The following is a 20,586-nucleotide window of genomic DNA, read 5'->3' as shown; positions in this document are numbered from 1 at the left end:
GGCAGTCAAAAATCACTGTCGAACTTCCTAGATTAGTAATTTGTCTCTGCCCCTTGCTTTCTGCCAATTTCACCTGAGGGAAGTAGACTTGAGATCTGTAATTGGCAGACTGGGATTACAGGACCAATTAAGTCAAATTCGGATCAGGCAAATTAGCTCTATTTTTGCCAAAGAAAGTGTTTAGTTGGACCAGATGACAATTTTGTAGCCTAAACTATTTGCATTGTCTCTGTCTACCTTCTGAATTACTCCCATAATTGCTAACTGTGAGATTGAGCATAGCTATCCACATAAAACAAAAGTTAAGGAAAGAACTAGAAGCTGTGTCTTGGATAAATGTATATATTAATCTAGGTAACTCCACTCAATAAATCTGTTTTTATGCACAGAAGTACTTTAAAAAAGAAAGACTCCTCAAGGTCAAATGTTATATAAGCCAAGCCCGTCCTCCTCTGAAAGATAAATGAAGGTTTAAAGTAGGTACCTGGTTTCGAATGAAAGCAAATACAAAGCAATCACAAGGACCCCCCACCCCCAAAAGTCATATCATGATTAAAAAAAAAAAAAAAAAAAGAGGCTCAATCCTGACCCTCCAGGTGGTTTATTTACTTTGATGGAATTCACTGGAAAATTGTTCAACTCTGTGCTTCACTGTGCCTGTGTAGATGTGCTTTCTGGGCATTGGCTGTAGTTCCTGTCAGTCAGGCACTTTCCCCAGCACTAAAATGTACAGATTACACACATCAAAGGCAGGCGATGACCACTGCAGTTGAAATTTACACAAATCTGTGCTGTGAGTAACTAGATCAACAAGGAGACTAATGACCTTGTTCTGCATTAATCTCCATATGGCTCTGTTGGTAGTGCTCTTGCCTTCAGGCAAGAAGGTTGTGGCTTTGGCTTCTGGCCTCAGACCAGGGATTAGGCACTGGCCCAATGCTGACAGAGCCCAGGGCCCTGCTCCTCCAGCCCAGGAAGCCTGAGACTACAGAGGCCATCCATCTCAGGAGGTGCACTTACCATCATGTAAGAAACACCTCCATTACCACAGCCACTGAGAAAACAGATTTATAAAAATAAGAAAATCCTTTAGCCATGCCTCCCCCTTCAGAGAGTTTATTTTCTTCAACAGACGGCCTGGGTTTTCCTTGAGTGTTTTCAGGGCTTCCTCACTGCCCTCCACTCCCACACATAGGACAGAACCCTCAGTGCTGTGATCCATGTTCCTCTTTCCTCCAAGAATAAATTTCAAAATGGCTGCATCTGGAAAGAAGAGAGAAAGGGAGGACTAAAATTGACCAGTGAACTTGATCAGCATTTACTACTAATCTGGGATATTTGGGAAAAGATATGTTAAACACAGAAGGTGCCTCCTAAGTGCCCTCGCCCCAAATGCCACACAGTCCCTTCAACACTATTTGCAAAGTCTGAGTACTGCTGCCAAAAGAGACGCAATGGCTCACGAGGATTCTGCACCTGGGTAGCCGTGGGCCACCGTAAAAGGAGAATGGAACACAGAAAACAGTCCCTACTCCTGCTTCATCACTTTGTACACAGGTCACACTGAAAAGGTTATGCTCGGAGGTGGAGCCAAGGCAATGACTCTTGTTGGTGGGTTACCTTAGGTTAGAAACCATCACACATGAAGCGCACTTAACTAGAAGCCCCAAGTTCTACACATGTGGTACGCCGGTGACTTCACACCCAGCCCAAGCCATAATCTTTACTGCCTTGTAAACTTGAGATAGCTCAGTCTGAGACATGTAATCACATCCTATTCTGACACATAAATTCTGGTGGGAATTACAGTCCCCCCAAACACCTCTTATATACCTTTCTGGTTACCCTCCTATATTCATATTGCTTTTATTGTCTCAAATGCTTTATCCACTTATACACTACCCCTTTCATAGGCCATCACATTAAAAAGACTGTTCACAGAGTTATTGCGAGCTGTGTCAAATGCCTCACAAAAAGTATTCTATTTTTAGTGTCATGTTTCTTCATCCGTTTATCAATTCATTAAGAGCCCATCCTAAGCGTGCGGCACATTCCCTCGCTTCCTGGAGTGTTCTTTAGCTCATCACACTCAGTCTGGGTAACAAACGCTAAGGTGACTTTGGTGCCTTTGTAACTATACCACTGTAGCAGATATGGAGATGGTCACAGCAGTTGCTGTGCCAGTGTGAAACCATCCCCATTTGCTCCCGTGGTAAAAATTCCTAGTGCTTTTTTCTGTTTTGTAACAGGTCTCCTCAAGAATCATCTTTGCTTCATGGACTAATAACACCTTACTTTCACATATATTATTACCTCACTGAATTCTAACAACTGTCTTGTCAAGTAGACAATTATTACATCCATTTTTCAGAAAGGAAATTGAGTCTGGGAGAGGTTAAATGGCTTGCCTGAGGTCACCACAGCATGAGAGGGAGTGGCAGAACCCACCTCCAACCCAGGGTTTCTGACTCTGCATCACACTATTTCAAAGCTGTCTCTTTATACCAGTTACTTCTAAAACAAGAGAATACTGTTCAAGAAGCATATTCAAGAAGGGGCCTTACAGTTTTTTTTTAACCAAAAGAGAAACTTTCTGGTTGGTCACTTCCTGGCTGTAGGAAAAGATTTCTGAAGTCTACCGATGAAAGGGTTTCAAATCATAGAGACCATTGAGAGAGTGAGTGCCTGATAAAAATATTTAGTATTTACACTGTTGCTCCAGAATCTAACTTGTGTGGAAGAAAACTATGTGGTACACTGTACGGTGTGTTGAAAAAGCAGCATTATGCACAATGAACATATGCACACGTGTTGTGTTAAGTTCTCTTCCCAAATGTGGCTGCAGAAGAAAGTGTGAAGCATACTGAAATAAGACAATATTTATGGCTGAAGAAATTCGGCCTCACGTAACGGTAATTATGAACAAGATATTTTCCTTAATAAAATTACTGCAAAACAAAATCTGGAGGAACTAAGTGTTTCCCTATGTTTTCTTTTTTTATTTTATTCCATGTGCTCAAGAATGGTTGCGGGAAAGAAAGGGGGAGAGTAAAAGGGAGCAGAGGGAGAAAGAGTTATAGCGAGACCGACTCTGCTGAGGGTTGGTTTTGCTTTAGAAACTGGAATGTGTCCAGGCTTGATTTTTATTTTCAATTCACATTTCAGATCCAGCTCCCCAAACTCTTTGATCTTTCTCCCTGTCTCCTTACCCGGAAGAGAACCCTTGGCCTTCTCAGCTGGGAGCTGGGAGCACACGTGGAAAGACTGGCTCGGATCCATATTCTTGCCAAATTTAGTCACACAAAGAGGCCTGCAAGGGAAAAAAGAAAGGATGAAAGCCGCAGCCGCCAGGACTTCAAAGGCCGCGCCGCCGCGCCGGGCCCAGCGCAGGCGCCGCCCTCCGCGGATATAAGGCGCGGCTTGCGCGCGGGGCCACTAGCGCGCGTCCCAGGCCCGAGGGCGGGTGCAGGGGGTTCCGAGGGAGGGGCCGGAGGGGCGGGCCACCGAGTCCGCGCCACCCGCGGCGGGTCCTCAGCCAAGTTAAGGCGCCTGAGAAAAGTTTTCAGAAAGGAGAGAAAAGAATGTCACGTCTAGCCCACTAGGCGAGCCATCCTGCGGCCAACCAATTTATTCCAGCTCCCATTCCACTCCATTCTGGGGATCTCTCTTCCAGACGAAACGCCCGCTCCTCTGCGCGGGAGCCGGGTCCTCGCTGCGGGTAGCTGGAGGTTCCCGTTGCGAAGGAGAGCCGTGAGGATGTGTGGCAGGGCTCTTCTGGCCCAGACCGCTCCCTTGATCCGCCCCGCGCCCCCTCATTCCAGTCCGCGATCTCAGTTTGACTCCTCTCTCTATGGGCGGCCTCGGGACGTGAGCCCTTGCCTCCCGGTTGGTAGAGGGTGGACTGGCCGAATCCACATATGGTGGTGGTGGGCTGGGGCCCACCTTCACAGGCCTTGGGGAGGACCCAGCCCCTGGACTGGCGTGCCTCGGGCTCCGACCCAGAGAGACGCGGTCGCGAGTTCGGCCCACACTAGCACAAGCGCGGGAGAAGCCACGAGAGGGCTGAAGTGGCGGGCTGGGGCCGTGGGCTCCGTAGGCAGACCCCCGCCAGGCAGCGCTGGCCCCGCGGAAGCCCCGTGTCCGCAGGCGGCCGGATTTGGGAACGACATTTTTACGGTCTCACGAGTTCTGTTACCCCGGCGGATTGGGGGTTGAGTTTGTTTGTCTTAGGAGGAGGCAAGAAGAGGCGGAAGAACCCCTGGGACACAAACTGCCATTTCCCTCGCCCTCCCCCTTCTCCCTTAACCCGAAGTCCGTTAAACTGAAGATGCGCACAGCTTTAGGCTCGGATGAGGCGGGGGTGGGAAATCGAGGATGCTGGAGTTCCGTCTCTGGAATCATATTCTTCCTTTATCTAGTCCTTGACCATCACTTCTCTCTCTTCGAGCATCCTCTTCCGTAGGCCCCCGCCACCCTCTTCCTTTGGGATCCCACCAAAGTTGTAGCTGGGAGCGATTCCAGGCCACACAAAGGGGAAGACCCGGAGCTTGGGCGGGGGGTTAGGACCGAGGGGGCGGAGAGGGCTCTGAAGGGCACCGCGCTTTTCTCTCCTCCCTGTAATTAAAGACTCACTTTAGTGTCTGTAACTGACTTGACTTGGCAGCAGAATCGCCTGGGGGGAGGGGTCTATGGTGTGGGTGGGGGTCATTCTCCCAGTTCCCTTGCCCACACCCGCGGGGGGCTGGGCCCGGTTTGCCCTAGGCTGCCGAGCGCGTCTCCGCTCCCCCTTCCTCTGTTCCGGCGCGGGGTGGGCGCCTCGCCCCCACGCGCAGCCCTGCCGACGGCGCCTGGCGCAGCGTAGAAGGAAGTGTTGATATAAAACAAGTCACTGTTCGCTCCCCAAATTAACCCCAACCAACCAAAGCCACCAAGGGGAAAAACCAACAGCAATCCAGCCAGCCCCTAGCAATTGTTTCACGGTCGGAATTAAATCACATCAAAACGCCCCCTGAAACCCACATCCTGAAGGAGTGAACCTGCAACAGCCAACCTCCCGTCGTTCGCTCGAGTTCACACGAACAACCCGCCTCTACATCCGAAGGAAGGGGGCGGCGGGCGGCGGAGTTTCTCCCGCGCTGCACCCACCACATCCCGGACGGTGCACCTCGAGAGGCGGCTGCATATGTTAATAGCAGCCCCCACACAAATTAGAAAAGACCTCCCGGCGACAGAAAATGCCTTTGCCTGGAACTTCACCGAACCTATAGGGAGGAAGGAACGTCTTCCCAGGGTTACTTCGCCCCTCTTGTGCCCCCCCTCCCGCCTCGAGAAACAGACTTCACGTGGAAATGTCAACCTCCTTCCCAGACAAAGCTTTAAAAAACTTGGGTGAATGTTTTCTAGTAAAGCCTTTAATTGCAGCCCATCAGAACACTTGCAACAATGCTAAGGACACTCAGCAAAACACCTCGCAGTACACGGGGAGGGTAAACAGCCACGCAAACAGAGCATGGCGTTGGGTGCTTTCGTTGCAAACAATTTTTCCAAAGGAGAGGATTACCGCCAAATACTAAATAAAGGCAGCCACTTACCCTCGGCCCTTCTAGCAAACAGCTCCCACTAGTTATTGCTCCAAAAATTCCCATCTTCTCGAGCGCCTCATCTCCAGGACACCTGGAGTTGCGCTCCAAATGACTCAGGGAGTCCAGATAATTAACATGAAGGAGAAGATGGGATTCAAGTGAGTTGCAACACTTAAACAGGGATGTAGGAGTCATCATTTAATCTCTCTTTGGCTTTCAGAAAATACCCTCTGGCCACGCTGTGTCCCCCTTCCCCCTCCTCGAGTTTGATGAAAAGGAACTTCTACTCTGGCTGCTTTGGTGAAACTGCATTTTCCAGTTCTTTTTCTGTCGGTCAAATTGGCACCTTGTGGAACGACTTTTGACTAACTACTTTGTTTTCCAATATTTCATTTAGAACAGAGAGTATATATGTGTGACATAGTTACATGTTCGCGTCTCTAGAACATTAGACTCACATTGGTGCATAACTTCAATGGAAGTTGCTGCATATGGCCACCAGTCAAAAAATAACATTGGGTTTCTTTCCAACCTTTTCAGTATTGCCTTATAGACACACTGCAGCAGAATATTCTTTTCGTTTTTCTTCTCTAAGGCATTGCATTGTTAGCTATTTAAAGTGGGTTTAATGTTTTACTCTTCCTGGCTCCCATCACCAGCCCCCAACCCCCCCTCCCCCCATAGAATTTACCTGTGACTACTGGCCATGTTCTATGTGACCAACTGAAAATGGTACAGTTTTTAAAATTGCTTCCTAAAACAATTCCCATCCCTAAGAAGCAGTTGTCAGCTGAAGTTTCAGGTGCTCCATTAGAGCATTGTTAAGGTCTTTTCTTATACAATATCCAACAGCAAGCAATCACCCACACACGCACACATACACACACCTTAGAAAAAGAAGAGGGATCTTTGCCTGACTATTTCTACTGTATATAATAGAGCTAAAGTCTGATTCTGTAGTGTTTTCTTTATTTTCAATTTAAGGGATATGGAGACATTTACTCCTGCCCCTTGTTTACTGTTCTGAGGTTTTACAAATGGCTACTTCATTGGGTATAATAATTTCGCCTGGATTTTTAACTGAGGAGGTTTGAGAGCCAAGGAACAAAATGTAATGTGTTTTCAACTTCAGCTTCGTTTATACTGTAACTTTCACAAAGCATCTCCTTAAAAGTCCTGTCCTTGTATAAAATGCATGGGTGGAGAGGTGGAGACGGTGGAGGCTGGGGAATTTTTGAGGTTGGATTCGGATTTGCATTTTCAAGGACCCTTTGAGCCCAAGTCGGAGGTGCCAGAGGCTACCCTGTCCTCTCTCTACTGGTTTCGCTCTTTTGGGTCCTTTTACCTTCTCTTCCTCCTCTTTGGGTTATTTTTTCATTTTCTATGAGATTCCCACACATTGTAGCGTGTATCTCCGAAAATCCAGGAGAGACCTAGCGTAACTCTCTCCTTACATCCCATGGCGAGGACGTAATGGAAGAGATCTTGTTTAAAAAGCGATAATTAAGATCTTCAGGTTTTTCTTTCTCGTCTTATTATTCTCGGTAAGCCTGGAGATTTTATTTTTGCTAGTATGTGCTCTCTTGTCCTTTGACATTGTATTTAGGAAAGCCACAACTCTGTTCCTTGTCCTTCCTGCTTCCGTTCTCTTATTATTTGAGCAATGTCTGTTATATTTCCCCCTTTTCCTTCTCTGTCTCCGATTCCCGCCTCATCCTCTGTCAGAGCATCTATCAATGTGGTGTCCATCACAGCTGCGGCGGCTTCGCTTTCATCTTCCCCTTGCCTGAGTGAGGGAGGGGAGAGAGGGAGGCGGAAAGGAGGTGGGGGAAGAGACTGGCAGAGGAAGGGGGCGGAGGGGGGTGCAAGAAGAGGTACTTAGATGAAGTTAAACCATTCGGGCAGTTTCTTGTCAATTTCACGCGGGCAAAGCGTGCCTCTCCGTGGGTTACAAGGAGCGCCCGGTCCTTCCTTGTCCAATTGCCGGATCCTTCCCTGCAGGAGCGCGCTCGCGCGCGCGCCCGTACACACACACATATACACACACACACACCCCAAAACTAGGACTCGTCCTACAGGCTCTGGGAAAGAAAAAAAAGTCCTCAATCACCACCTCCAACTCGCGGTCCCCCTCCTCCCCCCAACCCCCCCCCCACCCCAGCGGGCAGCCAAGGAGAGCTGGAGGCGGGGGAGGGGAGGGGGAGGAGAAGCGACGCAAGTGGGTAGCTTTTCAGCGCCGGCGAGGCGCGGGAGGAGGAGAAGCGGTGGGGAGGCGCAGCCGCTCACCTGCGGGGTAGGGCGCGGAGGAGGGATCGGGGCTGCGCGCTCTCGGGCCGAGGAGCCGTCGGGACGCGCCCGGAGCCCCGCACGCAGCCAAGCTCCGGGCGTCCCCCTCCCCTCGGCCGGGCGAACCCGAGGGGTGCAGCTCTTTGCTTTGACAGACCAGCCCGGCGGAGGCTTGGAGAGCGTCGAGAGAGAGAGCGACCGAGCCAGGCAGAGAAATTCGAGCCGGGAACAAAGAGGGGTCGGGCTGTGAGTGTGTGTGTGTGTCGGCTCCAGCTCCTGGCAGAAGCATTTAGGTCCGAGGCCCCTGCTGTGACACCCCGAGACCCCACGGTGCCCTCCACTGCCGACTCCTAGCGCTCGCCGGCAAAAACTTTATTCTTGGCAAACTTCTCTTTCTTTTCCCCTCCTCCTCCGCCCCCACCTAGTCCTCCTCCTCCTCCTCTAGCAGATTAAACGCGTCTGGAGAAGGAAAACCGAAGCGAAAGGGAAGGAAATAAGAAGCTCTATAACGGACATATTCCAACACGGGTGGCTCTTTATTTTTCCCCACCTCCAGGAAGTGGACATTTTGTTATCTTTTGATTCTCCTGAACCTTCTCTGCTGGGGTAAAAGAGACTTTTTGCCCAGCTCTCCTCTTTTCTCGGAAAACTTCCAACTCGGCATCCGGGGGAGCTAGGGTGGAGAGGTTTACGTAGAGACGCGCCGACGGACTCTCCTCAGCACTTTGGAGAGTCGTGCCTCCTCCAGAACAGGCGTCCTCAGCGCGCAGACCCCGGAGGAGCTGGGGGTGTGGGGTGGCCACCGGAGCAGCCATCCCTAGAGCACCCCACACTGTGCCGCGCAGACGCCCGCAGAGGCGCCTGCTGCGGCGGCCCTCGCAGCCGGGTGCCCATCAGCCTCGAAGGCGGGCGCACGCGAAGGTCTCCGCGGAGCGGGAAGGCGCGGGCGGCCGCCGGGGCTCAGGCGCCGCCGCAGCTGCTGGGGCTGCGGGCCGCCGGCCCTGAGCTAGCCGGCCCAACTTCCGCCCACTCTCCTCCCTCACGCATCCTTCCAATTCTCCTTTCCTCACCCCCCCTTTCGTTGACCCCCTCTCTTTCCTGCTGTCGCCTTGGGTGCTCCCCCAGCAGAGCGGAGATTACAGAGTGGTCGGGATGCCCCAACTCTCCGGGGCAGGCGGCGGCGGCGGGGGGGACCCGGAACTCTGCGCCACGGACGAGATGATCCCCTTCAAGGACGAGGGCGATCCCCAGAAGGAGAAGATTTTCGCTGAGATCAGTCACCCCGAAGAGGAAGGGGACTTAGCCGACATCAAGTCCTCCCTGGTTAACGAGTCCGAAATCATCCCGGCCAGCAACGGACACGAGGTGAGCGGGCCGTTGCCCGAGCACCAAGAGGCGTGGCGGGTCCCGGGGAAGAGCAGAGAACGAGGGAGGGAGGGAAGGCGCCGGGCAGACCCGGCGATGATCTCCCGGAGGTCCCTGGTTTGCTGGGGGGCGGATGAGCCCCTGGTCCGCATTCTCCCTTTGTGTGTCTGTGTGTGTGCGCGCGTGTCGGGTGGGAGGTGGAGGGGTATGCAGGGAAACTTATTCCAAGTGGATCCGTTTGCGTTTCGGTAGCTAAACCGTTGGTTTGCGGGCAGGACAGCCTGGCCTTAACACGTTTGGCCTTCGTAGTTTCCAGTGGCGTTGAGGGTGCAATGCATTAAAGCAGGGATGTCTAAACTGAGAAGTTCTTCCGTAGGACGGAAAACAAAGTGCACCCGCTATCTCTCGGTAGATGTCTGCAAAAGTGCGTTAAACCACCAAAGGCTGAGGTAGAGACGAGCAGAGCCACAGGCGCAGAGGAAGGGGAGGCGGGCGTGGGCCGGGGACAGGCGGGGCTGATCCAACTGCCGCTGAGCGGGGATCGCGCCGAGCCGGCCGGCTGAGGGGCCTTGCGCCTGGGCGGGTGGGGGGCGGTGCGGGTCTCGGTCCCTTCGGCCGCCGGAGTTCCAGCGCGAGAGCCGTGGGCGCGCGGAGCCGATCCAACCCAGGGGGCCCTCGCAAGTACCGCCCGCAACACTAATTTTCTCCTGCCCCCGTCATTTTTTTTTTAAGCGCTTGTATTTGAGGTTAGATTGGCCGCGGATCAGGACTTAAATCTATGCAGAAGACAAGCGAGTCAGAGTGGAGATGCGGCGGAAGCCAGGGCACCCACTCAGGGGAGGGTGGAAAGAGCTTTATCAGATCTCCTGGTCCGCGGCAGGCGATAGCGCTGGTAACCCGAGTAGAGTAAATAGAGACACGTGGGTGCCGGCGAGAGAAAGCCGCGAGCGGGACCGCGCGGAAGGGCTATTTCAGGCCGCGCGAGAGCTTCAGAAGGGGGTGGGGGTGGGCGGATGGACCCTGATACCCGACACTCCACTGGCCACTCTTGTTCAACAGCTGGGAAACGCTTTGGAGGAAATCCGGTAGAAAAGTTCTGACACTCAAATGATTTCACCAACGCTTTTTCCCTCCAAAGAAACTTCGAGGGTATACCCTTTGTCCTTAAATGGCATCCTTCTACCCCCAAAAAGAAACCCTGTGGTTTTGGGGGCGGGGGCATTTGGGGTTTTAAACAACGCGTTTAAGAACACCTCAGAGTTACCTTCTTTATCCCAATGGCAGGGGTGAGTACGCATTTTGGAAGGCTTGGGGGCCTGGGTTCTAAGGACAACATATAAGGGTGTTCTTTATCCTCTGAATCTTTCATCCCAACATGCCAATTTGAGGGGAACGTGGGGGGGGTCTAGGGTGCACCCGACCCCACTTAAAAGGTTTGTGACTGTATGTGTATTGGGGGGAGGAGGGCATTGGGGGACACGTGTCCAAAGAACCAAATAACATCCAAACCTCTCAGAGGCCAAACTCATATTTGTAGAGAAGCCTCTTTCTATCCATTTTGCTGTCCTTCCTATTCAATAAATTAATTTGCCACCATTTCACATTTTCTGTGTGTTTCTGCTCTGGGAAGAAGAGCCCCGCATTTGAAGCCCAGAATCCAGATATTAGGGCTCTGTTAATCTTTGCCATGGTGGTAAGTGGGCATGGGGCAGCCCCAAGGAAGACAGTGAAGGGGTGACACCGCTGATTAGCACGTGGTTGAGCCTGGGAGGATGGTGGTTACCAGAACTGATATTAGCTGGGCTACCTTTTAGATGTCTAAACCCGACTCAAATTTTCCTTTCTTTAACCACAGAGTAGTTCACTTTTCTCTTGTAAGCTTGCACTCAGCCAGCCATGGTAGGTTGTAAGGAGTGGAGCTCCTGCTGGGACTGGCTTGGGACAGTGGCTTCTGTGAGTAGTTGGCTTGTTTTTATTTACAATGCCATTTTCAGTTGAACAATGATATTTCAGCCTGCTTTTAATTAGATCTGATTCAAGTAAACAGATTGAAGAAGCTATCAAAACGATCAACTCCATTAACTCAAACTCCTGTCATGTTAGGCATCCCAGTAGCCTTGATGCGTTTTAGCAAACAGCAGTCAGAACAGCACGTGGGTCTCTCCCAAATTTATTATGTTATTACTACTTTCTTCTTATTTATACTTTTTCTAGTCCTGAGTAGATAATAATGACTCAAAAATACTGGGGGGGTGCCAAAAAAAGGTATACGCATGACTTGTGTTCATCTTTTGTTATCGGTATATATTGAGTATTACAATTTTAATACAGTTTTTTCCTTTCTTAAAATGTGTATTCATTTTTTGACACCCTCTGTACATGTTAAGAAAAAGATTGCCCAGTACTCAACCCTAACCTACACCTAGTAGATTAATAAAACGGGTAGATTGAGTTGCATCTAAGGCTCCTGCTTTGAGTTACCAGTGGATACACACGTCTATCAGTATTTTCACAAACTCTAAGGTGATTTTCTTTCTTTTGGGGATGGGCATTCATGATGTTAGGTGGCCAGACAAGCACAAACCTCTCAGGAGTCCTACCACGACAAGGGCAGAGAACACCCTGATGACGGTAAGACTAATTCTATTTCTTCCAACTATTATTTAACATGTGCAATTTGTGAATATAAGTGTTTTGCTGTTTTGAGTCCAAGAAACTGGGATCAGATGTGATAAGACTATGCCCACTATTTTAACAAGATGGAAAAGAAAACCCAGGAAACTTCGTGCTTATCTCTAATATATATTTATGTAATTTAAAAACTGTCTTTGAATGAGTTAGGAGCCTTTTGATTTCAGTTGGCTTCCAGATTTTTTGTAGAAGAGCAAATGTCATTATAATGAGTTTTCCTCTTTTCCTCATTTTACCTGAAGTTCTAATTGGCTTTGTCTTTAGCATTTTTTCTTGCGTTGTTGACAATTGGTGTAAAGAGTGACAGTTTACACCAGTTTATTTTCCAACATGAATAGTGTCAAATGGATTTTCGGTTGTGAAATTGCTGTTTCCAGCTACAGTGAGAAGAAAGGCAGTGAATGCAGACTAAATGTAGCTCAGCAAAGCAAAATCTAACTTGTAAAAATATAACACTTTATTCATAAAATTCGGAATTATGCATATGAAACATGATAGACTTTCTCTTCATTTCTGATCTTGCTCAAAACTTTACAAATTGTATGTATTTTTTAGATTTAAGGAGAGCTCCCTGTGACTTTAAAAGAACCAAGGAATCTGTAGGGTCTCCTTGTCAGACAGTCTGCATTTCTGTTCTCCTTTAATTATTTACAATTGGCCTGACCAGAATGAAGTGTTTGTACATACAGTATGTCAGCCAGGAGACGGGAAGAGAACTGTAATATCAGGCTTCCTTTTGAGCTACAAAGTAGTTACACAGATTAAAGAGAAGAAATGTATATACTGAACACACGCAAATTACTTTGGGAAAATGGTGTAAGTGTAGCACATAAAATTGAGTTTCCTGGAGTTAATCCTTCATAAATTTGGGTAGTTGCCCTTACACTAGCTATAACTCTGTCCCTCAGTAAAATCTAGAAATTTTCTGGAAATCTGGAAGCTGGGGTAGAATTTTTGAGTTTGCCTATGAGGTGGAGCATAACTGCAAGTGTATAAATATATATGTATGTGAATAGCTAGATGGCCTAATATATTTATATTACAGTTTTAGGTTTGTGTGTGTTCTTTCATGTGTCTCTATTTCTTACTCCACTTTGTTAGTATTAGAACAAATTAAGTTAGATGGATAACACTTATTTTTGTAAAAACACTAGTCAGTAGTGGAAGTAAATTGAACCACATGTTTTTAGAACATCTGGTTCACTGCTAAGCCATTTAAGAGAATAAATACTGTCAATCTAAAATAGAGCATAATAATTCAGTTACAGTATTTTGTAAACAACTCTTTTATGTAAGATCTGATTTGTCATAGAACTAGTAGATTTTCAGATGAAAAATACAGTGATATAAAAAGGAAGCCAGTGCATCATTGATTGTTCTTTGAATTCTCTCAGGAAAGCATCCAGATGGAGGCCTCTACAACAAGGGACCCTCCTACTCGAGTTATTCTGGGTACATAATGATGCCAAATATGAATAATGACCCATACATGTCAAATGGATCTCTTTCTCCACCCATCCCGAGAACAGTGAGTAACTTGCTCATGTTGCAAATTATTTTCAGAAGAGCACATTAATTTGTATTTCGGCAAAATGTTTTGTTTTGTTTTAAAACACATTGGAAATGCTTTTCATTATATATGACCAGTTTTTGCTAAATAAGACCTGTTATGAGGAATGGCTGTCTTAAAAAAGGCTAACTTTGATGTCTTGCACTGGGAATTTTAGCTTTTGGCTTGTTGGTTAAGATTAATAAATAACAGATCACCAGTTACCATGAAATCAAATGAAATTAAATCAACAAATTTATAATTTTATGAGTATTGTGCTTTCTGTGCTGATGAGAGGAAAAAATTGATTTAATCTTTCCGTTACCTAAGTACTGTATAGCTTTCACAGCCATAAGCTATCTAGAATCAGAACTGCTTTGGCTCATTTGGAGTTGACCATTTGGAGTGTTACTTCAGCTTTATTTATTATCAATTGTTGAGAAAGTATCACTTGAAGATAACCTTAGTGAAAATCGTTCTTTTTATCTCGTGGTTCAGGTAACTTTCAGTTAATTTTCCAAGTTCCAAAAACGCAGTGGCATTAAAGCTGCATGATGCAAATGTATAACACTGTGAAGAATTTCAGATCTGTTACTTGACGATATTTCTCTTGCTGGGAAGTAGAAACATCACTCATATAGTAAGAGAGCATCTAAACTGTAACTTGTGTAGTATGTGATTGTAAGACGTGCTGGTGAAGGGTACTCCCTGAGAACTGTCCTTGCCGGTAGAGATTTTTACTGCTCCATCAATATATTTACCTTCATTCCACCTCACTCTCTCTCTACCACCTAAATGCCAATGAAAAGCATGGATGTCTGGGTCTTGGGGATTAGAGTTTCAGTCTACCTGGCCCTCCTGAGGGTCCAATTCAGGAACCAACCTATGATCTTTGCCTGGGCCCAGTCCTTCCACCAAGTGAAAAAAATTAGTCACAGACATCTGGGGAAAGTACTGCTGTTAATACCTCAGTGAACAGAATCTGGGGTGGAGAAAATTTACCAAAATAGCAGAGAGAAATGGCTCATACACACAAGGGTATTTGTGTTATCTTGATTATCCTCAGTACGCCACTGTTGAAATGATAGGTATATGAAATATAACTACTTTTTGTGGGTGCTGTGATTTAGAAGTTATTTTAATTATTTTCCACAAATTTCAAAAAGATGTTTGACCTTTCAAATAGGGAGTACGATTTTTCTAATTTTCATGTAGTGGTTAAAGTGGTGATACTGGAGATCTTGTGATGATGGTTGTTATAGGAAATAGTGATTTCACATTTTATTTTAAAAGGCTTTTTAAATATTTAATGACAGAGATGTCTGTGTGGTATATATGAATCTTGTACCTAAAAAGTGGATGAACTAATAAAAGTAAATATAGTTTAATAATTGTAGGCCACCCCCAAATGCTTCTGAGTTTTAAAAATTTGTAGGAAGCTTTATATTTGTTGAACTAAATATGCTAACATATCAGGTATTTTATAGTTGGGCTGCTTTGTTTTGTTGGTTTTTTTTCTGGAGGAGAAGGAGAATATGTTTTAGATAAGGAACAATTGAAGATTTCTGTTGAAAGCCGTTTTAGAACAACAAAAAATCTTTCTGACAAATCTAGATTATAGTTTGTGACTTGGTTAACAGTAGAAAAGAGCCACCAAAACAATCTTATACTCTTTGGCTGTGCACATGGTTAATGCTTAATAAATATTTGTGTGGCTTTATTCTATAGGTCAGCTACTTTTCCTTGCAAGACAATTTTTAAAGTCAATATAATAAAAATGTATTGGTATTTATAAATGATCCCTAAGCATATTGAAAATTAAGCTTCTCTTCCTCTTTCAACGAGCATTTTCTGCCTTAGGTCTCTCCAGCTTTTTCTCCTGTCCCTTGGTGTATTAATCATTTTGAGATTTTGATAGAATGGAAGCTATTTATTGTTAGTGTATGTATGTATTAAAATTTTGAGGTCAGTAAGCTGAACAGTCATTCATTGTTTAGGAAAGATTTGTGGCCAGAATAAATGTTGGTAGGTGTAGAGTGGAGGAGAGGGGTGTGGTCAGGAAACAGTTACCTTACCCTGTTATCTGCTGCTTTGCTTTATTGTTACATTTTAGGACGTATTTATTTTAGGCACTTTTTCTTGCAATATTCTGCAGCTCGCATAATTCCAGAAGCTTTTCGGCTTTAACCACAAGGCTATGTCCATTTTTTTTTTTTTTTAAGGTCGGACCAAAGTGAGTTGCAGTCTTTGGTTTTTAATACCTAACAGCTGTTTTTAACGTGTCTGAGACCCAAAACACTTTAACCGGAAGGCAGCCTCTCTCCTTCACCCCTAACCACACTTCTGCCTTCTTGGTCTCTAACTTTGTCCTCAGCAAGAGGAGTGTTTGTGTAACTGAATCCATAGTGATAGGTTTTAATCTGAGGTGTCAGGAGCAGGGTGACCATTTGTGTTTGGGCTTAAAGTGGGAGCTGCCCTGAGGCATCCCTGATGCTGGAATTTGCATTACAAACAACTGCTTGTTTACTGCATCTGCTGCCTGCAGGTGTTAGGACTCTGAAAAACATCTGGGGGTGGGAAGGGCTCTGAACGCCCCTTCCCCACACAGAATCTTCCATTTGTAGTAACTGCAGGTCAGCCAGAGAATACCTGCCATTGGCAAGTCACACACAAATGTTTCTGCTGGTAGCTCATCCTAAACATTCTGTATGCTTTTGTTCTTTTTTTAGACAAACTGACATATGTATGATCGCAGAGTTTTACCTATGACCTACGTACATTATTACCTACTCAGAAGCACTTTCACCAATCCAGCCTTTTCACTTCAGAGGGAAATTTTAATTGGCTAATTACATCCTTCCAGAACTGGAATTCTTAGAGGTGTGTCTATACCAGAAATCTTGTGAATGGGTGTCTCACAGAATTTTAAGTAAGAATTCTTAGATCAGAGATGAAATAGGCGTAACAAGAAAGCACCTATAATGGATAACACGTTTGGTGTCAGTGTGAGTTCTTAAACCTTGAATTGTCTTCCTAGAAGAAGATGCAGAAGCCTGTGAAGTATGTCAGAGCAAAGACCCTGATGAGTGCATTAAAAGCACACATAGCCCCAAGCTTTTCTTTCTCTGAGTGTTATTTATGAAAACCCCTGTAGGCCAGTGGTAAAGGTTCATGTTAAAAGAAAACATCGTTCGTAACTCCGAGCTTGGGGTCCTGGCACTGCCGTGCCTGAATACCCTGGGAGCAGTGAGCTTGACTGGCTTTCACACAGTGAAAGTTCCCACTGGCCTGTGCACTGGGTTATTAATCTTAGGTGTCAAGCTCCCATTTGTCCCTCACGCAGCCCAAATGTTTAACACCTTTGACGAGAAACAGAGAAAGAGAAACAAGAGAAATGTCTCATTTCTCTTCAGCTGGCTCAGGGGAGGGAAAAGCTGTGGGCTTCGTGCAGGAAGCTACAGCAAACGTTGCAGCTGGGTTGTGCCAACCACAGTAGTACCTGGTCACCACAGTGCTGCAGACAGACGACATGTGTTGGTTTCTTTGTGACCTGTCTGAAGATGGATTTTTAGGTCGGAAAGGAAGATGTTTGTGTTTGTATTTCATCTTTCTTTCCTTATTTTTATTAGACGTTGCTATTGAAATGTTTCAGGGTTTCTTTTTCATTATGTTGAAGGACTCATTAGTTTGAGTTCTATTGTATAGTTTTTACCTGAAGGGAATCAACATTTGGCTTTCTGATGAACAGAATTATAGCCTGTTATAACATTGTCTTCCACCCCCCCCACACATTTATATTTACTTGCAAACACCTAAAATTTGATTTTTGTCATTTTTGACATCGAGACTTAAGGAACTAAGGTGGATATGTCTAATCAGTAAGCTTTCACTTAAATCACTGTATATTCCACTGCTACATAAATTAGAAAATAATCACAGAAAAAATTAATTCAAGTGCAGAGGAGACTATGGCTTGTATTTTGAGCATGATTTTTAAGGCAGAGTGTCTTTTCACTTTACTGCAAGGAGTTACTTAATTTGACTTACTGATACATTATTTTTAATTTTCTTATCCAGGTTGTATACTTTTTGAAGCTAAGTGTATTAAAATTTCTTCTTTACCTCAAGTACAGTAGAAGTTGAGTTTTAGAAAGTGTATTCTGTTTCACATTTGAATGTGGATGTTAGGAGAATATGTGGGGAAATTCCTCACAGCTCCCAGACTCTTCTGTTTAATTCACTCTTAATTGTACTGCTACAGAGTTGGGCAAGGCTCACAGAAAGAATAATTGGACACTATTGCCGTTCTCCCTTCAGGTACCTTAGCTATCTTAGGACCAACAGTTTGCTTATTCTGGTGTCCCAGGGGCCACGACTGGTGTGGCAAGGGTATGATCCTTATTCAGACGTGTTTTGTTGAAATGACCCCAGAAATTTCTTGTTTATTCATAAAAACATGAGAACAACCCAGTTTCACTAAAACAAGGCCATTGAGCCAACCTGCAGAAAAGCTTGCTCTTTGAAGTACCCTGTCCCTGCCCCCATACAGGTCCTGACTTGCTCTCATCAACCCCATTATTTTTTGATCTAGTCTCTTGCGGTCAAAGACTCATGTGTGATTTAAGAGGACAGAGATTGGGTCTCACAGACGGGTCTCTCTGGACTTCAGCTTGTAACCTCACAATTATACTTCCATAATATCAACTGAGAACATTTTGTAGCTCTTGAGTCTTGTTTTGGTTTGGTTTTGTTTTTTAAGTAATCCTGTTAGTTTTTTAGGTAGAACCATTTTTGGTTTATGTGACTGACATTTTTTTTAAGCAATCGGATCATTCTATTCCTCTCTGATTCCTTTTGTTCCTCATTTATGTATTATAAACATGATTAGAATTTTTACAAAACTAGTTTCCCTTTGATTTCTCGATAGACTTGGAATTTAAAGACAAAATGTGCCAGCACTGTCTGTGAGCCAGCAGAAAAGCACATCTGTTTTATTTTGGGGAAAAGTAGAGCTCAATGTTATATAGGTGCTGCTGTCATGGGACTGGAGGTTTTTAAAAAGAGGATATTCATTTAAAACTTGTATCTTCAAAGTTATTACTTAAGTGGTTATGCCAAACTGAGCCAGCCTGTGGAAAGCTAGTACTGTAGCAATCAAGAGAATTAGTACTGCTTTGTACTGTCCCAGTGGGTCCTTACTCATTTGGAAAAGGCAGTCTTTGGACTTTATTTAAGTAATTTTGAAAATATATTTTAGATTCATGATCACTTTTTAAATATTGTGACTTTATGAAGTCACAGTCTAGGAACTGTAGACTCTGCTATAAGCTCTTAAGTCATTTTAGGCAAATAAATGATCCAATCTCTAAGATTTGGAAGTGCAAAGCCAGAAAGTGACCTAGAAACCAACAGCAAAGACCAGGGGTTGGGGTTTGAAATGCACCAAAGAGGAAAGTGGGGAGTTGAGCATAGTTAGTGAACAGGGATTGCTAACTTCAGAGATTTTGGTAATGCAGCCAATCTAGCTTGGACTGTTTGTAGACTGAGGCTATTGAGAGGATTATACTACATTTGGACACAATACCCACTCTAGTGAAACCTCTAAACCTGCTGAAATTATCCATTTGCTATATGTAGACCACTTACAAAGCTCTCTGAGGAATGGTACTCACCTGCTTTCAGTGGGTAGCGGGAAATTTGTAGGAGTATTACAGAGCAAACAGGTTTGGGTTACCTGTTCCCTTGCCCCCATCTGACTGAGAAATATGACGGGCAGAGATGTTGCATCACAGAGGGTCTAGAAATGTGTTTTATTTTTGCAGCAAACTAGGGGCAAGTAGACTCTAAAAAATGATTATTGACCATTGTTTCTAGCTATGCTCACAAATAATCTTATATGGAACTTAGCAGTTTTGTAGAACCGAGTTTTGATCTTTATCATAGTAATGTATTGTTGATGTTATATTCACTTTTAAAAAGAGACGTATTGCTACTTTATTCAACATAGAGAAAGGTTGAATGAGGGCAGGGTTGCGGGAAGGCTCTATAATATCAAAAAGAGGAGTGGCTCTAGTGTAGCTTTAATGTTCTTTTATTATTATCAGCTTCTGAATGAAACAGTTACCAAAACAAAATTTTAAAAGCTGACATTCTAAGATATTTTTATAAGTCCTTTTATATTTTTTAATCCTGAAAAATTTTGCAATGAAACATATCAACTGTTGGTGATAGTTGATCATCTAATCAAGTGATGCGAGACTACTGATGAATGTTAAAATAGTTACATTCAGGCAAGCACAGCATAGACACTTCAGTAGATTTGCTGAATAGAAAACGTACCAGAAATTTTTCGTGTATGTTTTTTTTGGATATTTGCAAAAGATCTCTCTTTATCAAACCAAGTACTAGGTGAAAAGCAGAATCTGAAAGTGTCTGCTAAATAATCCTTATTATTTTAATATTTTACCTTTTCTCTGTAGCATCAATGAAAAAGACATTAAACCAATGTCTTTCATGAGGAAGTCAAAGTCGTTTTTTATAGAATGTTAAAGTTTCCAAGTAACAGCTACAAGCAGTCAGCTCTGGAGCTCACTGAGAGAGTAAAAAGAGTGGGAATGGACTCTCGTATGAGGACTGATCATAAGAAGTACTTATCTCTTACTTAGGTCCTAGAAACCTAATTGAAGAAGAGAAGATGATTGAAATGCTTTTTTTCAGAAGGGTGCTTGAGAGGGAAATATAATAGTAATAAAAAGAAAACCATGTTCAATTACGTTTTAGTATCATATTATACTTTTCAATTCATTTTTATTCTTTCCCTGGTAGAAAGGACATTTTTTTTTTTTCAGTGACACTTGAGATATTTTCATATATTAAAAAATTCTTTAAAAAATAGCCTGTGTTCTTTTCCAATACATATGGCAGCATCATTGCAGACTTTTCTAGGCCAGTTTGTGTTGTAAATTGATAATATCCTCTGCAATGTAGAGGACAAAATTTTTGAGTCTTCATTAGGTAGAGGTAAGCAGTCGCTGTGAAGCCTGAGCCTAGTACCAAGTCTGTCACTCTTCTCTAAGAGCCTTGAGAAGATAGTTAACCTCTATCAGCCTTTGG

General features: G+C 44.8%; 2 protein-coding genes across 8 annotated transcripts in view; one reads left to right on the top strand and one right to left on the bottom strand.

The window, feature by feature from the left end:
- Positions 1 to 572: 572 nt before the first annotated feature.
- LOC109452717 (uncharacterized) lies at positions 573 to 8,683 on the bottom strand. Its single transcript, XM_019741895.3, has 4 exons — positions 8,462 to 8,683; positions 7,869 to 8,218; positions 3,210 to 3,310; positions 573 to 1,263 (listed from the first exon to the last, which is right to left on the bottom strand). The coding sequence occupies exons 1-4, from the start codon at positions 8,681 to 8,683 to the stop codon at positions 1,043 to 1,045; spliced, it is 894 nt and encodes a 297-aa protein (XP_019597454.3). The 3' UTR covers positions 573 to 1,042.
- The window catches only part of LEF1 (lymphoid enhancer binding factor 1), a 111,830-nt gene continuing 99,124 nt past the window's right edge, over positions 7,881 to 20,586 (top strand). The window contains exons 1-3 of one of the 7 annotated variants that reach the window (XM_019741940.3): positions 7,881 to 9,233; positions 11,798 to 11,864; positions 13,319 to 13,452. In XM_019741940.3, the coding sequence (XP_019597499.1) occupies positions 9,021 to 9,233; positions 11,798 to 11,864; positions 13,319 to 13,452 (414 nt within the window). In that variant the 5' untranslated portion in view covers positions 7,881 to 9,020. Of the gene's footprint in view, positions 9,234 to 9,852; positions 10,520 to 10,700; positions 11,187 to 11,797; positions 11,865 to 13,318; positions 13,453 to 20,586 lie in introns of those variants that run through there. The other 6 variants (XM_019741936.3, XM_019741941.3, XM_019741938.3 and 3 more) reach the window with 6 other exon arrangements.

Source organism: Rhinolophus sinicus, chromosome 1 (genome assembly GCF_057876585.1).
Source record: "Rhinolophus sinicus isolate RSI-liver-muscle chromosome 1, RSI-T2T, whole genome shotgun sequence".
NCBI lineage: Eukaryota > Metazoa > Chordata > Mammalia > Chiroptera > Rhinolophidae > Rhinolophus > Rhinolophus sinicus.
The sequence above is the reverse complement of the archived record's forward strand: the minus strand, read 5'-3'. Positions and strand labels throughout refer to the sequence as shown.

Excerpts from the sequence above, each read along its gene's own strand:
- LOC109452717 (XM_019741895.3), bottom strand. The coding sequence starts at position 8,683 with ATGGCTGCTCCGGTGGCCACCCCACACCCCCAGCTCCTCCGGGGTCTG. Across the intron at positions 8,219-8,461 it reads CTTTTACCCCAGCAGAGAAG|GAGTCGGCAGTGGAGGGCAC; the intron begins GTTCAGGAGAAT and ends GGCGAGCGCTAG. Across the intron at positions 3,311-7,868 it reads CTCCGCGCCCTACCCCGCAG|GCCTCTTTGTGTGACTAAAT; the intron begins GTGAGCGGCTGC and ends TTTCCCTTGCAG.